The 6,527-nt window shown below is 31.0% G+C and overlaps 1 protein-coding gene across 1 annotated transcript; it reads right to left on the reverse strand.

The window, feature by feature from the left end:
* Positions 1-3,421: 3,421 nt before the first annotated feature.
* Positions 3,422-6,135, reverse strand: LOC143245878 (microtubule-associated tumor suppressor candidate 2-like). The gene is made up of 4 exons (XM_076492130.1): positions 5,999-6,135; positions 4,610-4,729; positions 4,059-4,156; positions 3,422-3,443 (listed from the first exon to the last, which is right to left on the reverse strand). The coding sequence occupies exons 1-4, from the start codon at positions 6,113-6,115 to the stop codon at positions 3,422-3,424; spliced, it is 357 nt and encodes a 118-aa protein (XP_076348245.1). The 5' UTR covers positions 6,116-6,135.
* Positions 6,136-6,527: the final 392 nt, after the last annotated feature.

Consider the following 6,527-nt stretch of genomic DNA (forward strand, 5'->3'; position numbering starts at 1 on the left):
TCAAATAATTTGAATTTTAAAACTGATGTTTCTTGCTTCTAATTTTGAAATATTTATTTTATACAAATCATTCTCAGTTTAGAACAAAACGACGAATAAATACTTACCATAACCAATGGGCTACTCTTTTACTAAAGAATAGTAGGATTGATCGTTACATTATAATGCCCCCACCTCTGAAAGGGCGAACATGTTTTGTGTGACGGAGATTAGAACCCGCGACCCTCAAATTACGAGTCGAATACCTAAACTACCGTATACATTTATACACGTGATATTATTACAAAAATATCAACAGCTCTAACTTTATTCACTGTCTGAAGTATTTTTCTTTGCGAAGTATTTAGATTTAAATTTATTTTGGCAATTAGTCTTTCCGTGTCAGAATTGTTTGGTTATAATTACGTTTAACTTCTTTGGTTCATCAAAAACACTAAACATTTGTCATGCTCCACATTTTGGGGTGAAGTACGATAAGTATCATGTGTTTTCTACTGAGCAGATCTGAGCTTGTTTTTAATACCAATATGTTCTCAAGTATAAAGTCAAGTTTGTCCTTGTAAAATAAAAGAAAGAATTTATTAGAATTAGGGACTTTTCATAATTGTTTAGTTTCTTACATTTCCTAAAGTTGTAAGTTAATCTAAGCCTTCAGCCACAGTAGTGTTTAACTTAACGTGATTTTCACTTAACTTTGGTCGAACCATTATTATTTTCTAGGGAAGTAACGTTCACCTTTAAAAAGGTTTTATTAAAGAATTTTGGAAGAGTTGACTTGTGCTTTAATTATAAATTACTTAACATTGCTTTGCTGAAGTTAATAGTGCTGCATTTGTGATTTATAATGGTTTTACTAATCTTCATTGAATAACATTTATGTTTTAACTTTTAAGAAGATGGGCATTTGTTTGTTTGTTTTCATTTTTAGTGACAGTACAATTTACAGAGTAGAGGAAACACGTAACTAATGAGAATTCAATCAAAGTTTAACAATAATCGTGCATGTTCGACGCACCCAGTTGCCCTTGTTTTTTATGTTTTTATTTTGTGATTGTATTATTGTTTGTTTCTGTGAATATACATTTTTATCTTGGTAGTTCTTTAGACTTCATGTGGAGACCTAAGAGATGCTCAGTCACACTATGTAACCAAGTATATCACATATATCTAGTCAGTAGGCCTAACTGACTACTCAGTAGAATAAAACACTCTACGGAAAAAGCCTTAGGGGTCATAAGAGTGACTGTCAAATTTCATTATACGATTAGTCTATGATTCGGCGGAGGGTGAATACGGTATAATTGATGCCTTCTTTCTAATCTTCCTGGCCTGGAATCACCGGGTGATTAAGGCACTCAACTCGTAATCCGAGGGTCACAGGTTCGAATTCCCGTCACACCAAAACATGCTCGCCCTTTCAGCCGTGGACTCGTTATAATGTGACCGTCAATCTCTCAATGTTTTGTTAAAAGAGTAGTCCAAGAGTTCGCGATGGGTGGTAATATCAGACGAGCTGCTCTTCCTCTAGGATTTCCGATGACTCTAGATAAAGATTTCAAAGTTTTCATAAAGATCAAATATTTATAATGTTTTATATACTTAAAAATCATAAATGAATATTAAAGGTTTTTGAATGTTCTAAATATTCATTCAAATTTTCTCTCAATAGCCACCCTTTCTGTGCAAACAGTGAAAGAATGTAAAGATGCAACTGTTCCTTTTCTCTTTTATACTACACATATGAGGTTGAACTAGGTAGTGGATGTTCCCTCCCCCTCAAACACAATTTGTGTTTTACTTCTGCTAGTACTTAAAAAACAATAAACGCCCTAGCATTCTACATTAATGAACCACCACATTCGAGTCGAAGTACTTGGGTTGCCCCCCGCTGGTACAGCGGTATGTCTTCGGATTTACAACGCTAAAATCAGGGGTTCGATTCCCCTCAGTGGGCTGAGCAGATCGCCCTTTGTGGCTTTGCTATACGAAAACCACCACACCTGGTACTGGGTATTTGTTTAAGGGGCTAAATTTTTTTCATTTATGTACTTATCTTATAAAGAAAATGTACAACCAGATATTGTTCACAACAAAGCAATTGTCCCCACTGTGGTGTAATGAAACAATACATACAATCAGACACTATTGACAGCAAATGATTTACCTCCATTGCTTGCTTTAGTCTCCACTGGAGTTCTTCATTTTCCATCGATAATCGATACTTTGACTTAACTTCTTTCTGAAACTCTTCCTTCAGCTGTATACTTTCACTTCTTAACTGTCTGCAAGTTGAAATATGAAAGTCAAACTTAGTCATACAACAGTTACTATCTAACGATTTTCTTGAACAAAGCAAAACAGATCTAGTTTGTTCTTTGTACAAGTTAATCTTATTTTATTATTATTTTCATGACATATATTGTCAGAAATAATATCTGACAACTGATGGATTATAAACCAGGTACAAATTATTTTAGTATAGAACTATTTATGGTATGTCAGACAGCTGAAAATTCCCAGTTTTGAGCTAATGCTTAAACTAAGGAATTTTCAGTGATGGGACAAATATCATATCTTAATGTATAATGTATAGTTTCAGAGCAAAACCTGTTTTATATTGGTGGCTGTATTAAAATCGTTTCATGTTTCTGCAGATATAGTTTTATTAAAAACAAATAACCTCCACATGCATGCATTACAAAATTTGATCCTTAAAGATGTGGTGTTTACATACTCTGTAACAACATAACAAGTCTAGATAGTTGTTTGATTCTAATAATGAGCTGTCATGTTTACATAGTTCATAGTAACATGTTTATAATCAAAGTCATTGGTGGAATAAGTGTTCTATTTCTATACACACTTTTACAAAACACGTTTTGAACTGTGTTATACTCGATTAAATTATGATTAGTTCTTTTATCAGATTAGACAGTCTTTGACAAGATGAGATGAAATATAGTAATTTGAGTCTGTACTATTAACAACTAATAAGTCAAGTTTACGATCTTATGTTTACTCATGAACAACTTAAGTGATTAAGTCATAAATATAGTTAACAGTAATTTTACAGAAGTCACGAGAGTAATCATTGAAATGGCACTCTCTGTTGTAATCATTAATTTTACACTGTCTGTTGTAATCATTAAAATGTCACTATCTGCTGAGCTGTCGTAATAATTGATCTCAGAACCTGTCTACAGTAAAAGTTGCTGTTGTTTTATTTTAGAATTAATTTGTGATTTTATGTTTAATAAATATTTTACTTTTAAGATTTCTATATTTTACTTTCAGTATTGTCAAATTATAGAAGAACATGGTTAAACTATAGTCTAAGAGAGATACTGAAAAAAGTAAATTAAAATTATCGAATTATTTCATTGAAACTAAAAGTAATTCATAGATTACTTAAGACAATTAGCTAATTAGAAACACTCATTGTTCTAAAAAAACAAAAGTTAAACCCATAATAGACTAAATCAATGACACTCTCATGGGATATCTTAAGCCTCATTATGACATTATGTTGGATGAAATGAGGATAAAATAAATCATATCACAGACGTTAACACTGCTGTTTCCCTCATTATGTTAAACAATTAGATACAAAAGTAACTTAATCTAAACTGGATATATTCTTAATGGATTATAATTGAAACAAATACACATAATTATGATTAATTCACTTGTGTCAAGGAAAATGTAGTTCACTACAGAGTTACAGTAAATGAATAACAACAGTTGGCACCAGCTTTTGTGTCAAGGAGAAAGCAATAAAACGTAATATCAAATTAAAATCTCAAAAGGTTCTTACAAATAATTGTTGTTTTAATTTAATTTTAACAATAACTGTACAAGCAATAACGATATCAATGCAAATGAACTTGGAATTAAATCAGGAGAATGAGAAGACACTCCTTAATTATGATTGTGGTGTTTGCTGTTTGGTCATACGTTTACAGTTAACCTGTAAACTGGTAATCGTATTTGATCACAACTTCAAATGATTTAGTTCACTTTGGACTTAGCAGTAGTCTAGTTGCTGGAACTCCTTTTACCTCTCAGTTCGAACTTTCTCGTCCAACATCGCTTGTAAATCTTCGTTTCTGGCCTTTAACTTCTGAATTTCTTTTCTTGCTGATGGTAACTCATTCAACTAGTGATTTAATAAAAAAGCAAACTTTAATTTGAAATATATACAAATAAATTTGTTTACATATTCTATAATAATGTAACAATTCTAAAAGATGGCTCTTTGATCCTAACAATGTGATAGTGTGTTTAGCAACATATATATAGTCTCGAATAATGTAACAAGTCTATACGGCTCACTGATGCTAACAATATGTTGTTTTTATTTGACTATACTTAAATAGGTAATAAATCTACATAGCCATTTGATTGTAATGAATAACTATCTTGCTTAGCTATGTTTATAATATTATTATAATAAGTCTAGATCACTATTTGATCCTGACCATGTTAAACTGTGTCACTTAAAACAATACAATAATGTAGTATAGCTGTCTATATTTCTTTTTTTTTTTTGAGATGCTTAAACCCTAAATAAATATTGCAACAAAAAAACAATAAAAAAAGTAAAAATAACCTCTTCCTGCATTTCCAGGTTTTCTTTACGAAGGCGATGTACGTCTCCAACCTTGAATTCAAGCACAGTTTTAAAACTTTCGACTTCTTGTTCAAGATACCAATTCTGATCAAGAATCCTCTGCAAAGAAAATGTATTCCTTTTATTTCAACACGTATAACTAATGGCATGTTTGATGATGTAGTTTTACTCACACAGATGTGTTTTTATTTTGGACGAGCAATTAGCCCTTTTGTAGCTTTGTGCAAATATTCATAAAAAACAGACAAACAAACAAACATTGTAGCTTCTTCTCTCATATCTTTATATGTAAGTAATAATATAATCATCCATGATTTAGTGTGATTTATTTTTTGTTTTAAACATAATAAAACTCACTAATGATATTAACATATCACACCAGATTAAACATTAAATACAATATTAAAAATTTAAGTGTATTCTATAGATAAATCCACTGACTTTATTTGAGTGTTTTTTGTTTGTGTTTTTTTTAGTAGAGGTATAAAATCATTAATATACACAGGTATTAAAATTATTCCATTATTTAGTGTGGACAAAATGAATATTTTAGCAAACATTAGCTTGTCACATCAGAAAATTTCTAGAATTGTATCTCTTTCATAAAATTACTCCACTAGAGGGCATTAAAATAATGAAGTAAAAAAATAATATCATTACTGGGTAGCTGCTTGACCAAGTTAAGCGACAATGAGTCTCATCTATCAGGCTTCGTTGTTAAAACTCAATACCGATGAAGTTTACCTATTTCTAAAGTCCTGGATTTGGTTATAAACAATTTCAGTTTATAATGACAAATGCAACATATTGAGAATGAAATGGTAATCATTCTTAAAAAACAAAACAAAACACACTTACCAGTAATATACAAGTTGATTTTCGAAAATTATATATTTTATTTATGCCATGTTGCTTATAAGACTTTCTTAAGAAAACAAGTTTAAAATAGAAAAGTTAATAATATGGAATATCTTTTATTTAAAGAAAACAGAAAATTAAGCCATAGAAATATTTTTGACAAACTTACTTCAAAGTAGGAAAGTTGAAATAATTTTAGTATTGTTTCCACAAAATTGGTAATCAGTTGAAAAAAAACATCCAGACAAAATTTTGTAAATGAATTTTCTAATTTTATGAAATAAAGTTGTATATTATCATTATTATTATTGGTTTAATACTGTAGTTGTTTAAAGATGTTTTTCTAAAGTGTCTATCTCATTTCTCAACCTATATTTGCTATTCTACTCAATGAGCTAGTTGCGATCTGCCCACCACAGGTGATGAATTTTAGTGTTATAAGCCTGCAAAATTATCACTGAACCACTGAAGGCCCTATTCTAGTAGTCAGATACCAGTCAGAGATCATACCTGTAGTTTGGTGTCGGTGTCTGTCCGCAGATTGCTTTCCATCTGCTTCTGTAGGTCTTGTAGCTGCTGCTTTAAGATGTCTAGAGCTTTCTCGTGGCTCTCTGAAGCCTGTTGCATCTGTTTTGCAAAGCCGTTCTTTAATTCTGTTGAAAAGAAAAACAAAGATATTGCAGAACCACTCAACAAATACAGCCATGACAAAAGCCATCTCAATATCAATTTTTTGTCTTTTGCATTTGCCTTTAAACCTCGAACCTAAGCATTAACATCATTTGATGATAGTTAATTTTTAATAAATGTTTCAAAAATCTAACCAAGCTGTAACAGACAAACAAAAACCTTTTCCTCTCCAGTGATATAATAAGGATTCTAACCTATACAAATGTAAAACTCAGTACTACTAAGATTTTCATACAAAAGTATGTATTTCAGCTGACACACCTAACAGAAATTAATCATTGTTCAGGCCTAACTTCAGGTATCCTGTGGATCTGGAAAGAATGAGTTACGATGTTACTGGTGCTACCTT

Source organism: Tachypleus tridentatus, chromosome 3 (genome assembly GCF_004210375.1).
Source record: "Tachypleus tridentatus isolate NWPU-2018 chromosome 3, ASM421037v1, whole genome shotgun sequence".
NCBI lineage: Eukaryota > Metazoa > Arthropoda > Merostomata > Xiphosura > Limulidae > Tachypleus > Tachypleus tridentatus.

Excerpts from the sequence above, each read along its gene's own strand:
- LOC143245878 (XM_076492130.1), bottom strand. The coding sequence starts at position 6,115 with ATGCAACAGGCTTCAGAGAGCCACGAGAAAGCTCTAGACATCTTAAAG. Across the intron at positions 4,157-4,609 it reads ACCTGGAAATGCAGGAAGAG|TTGAATGAGTTACCATCAGC; the intron begins GTTATTTTTACT and ends TTAAATCACTAG. Across the intron at positions 3,444-4,058 it reads GAGAAAGTTCGAACTGAGAG|AACAATGAGTGTTTCTAATT; the intron begins GTAAAAGGAGTT and ends TTGTTTTTTTAG.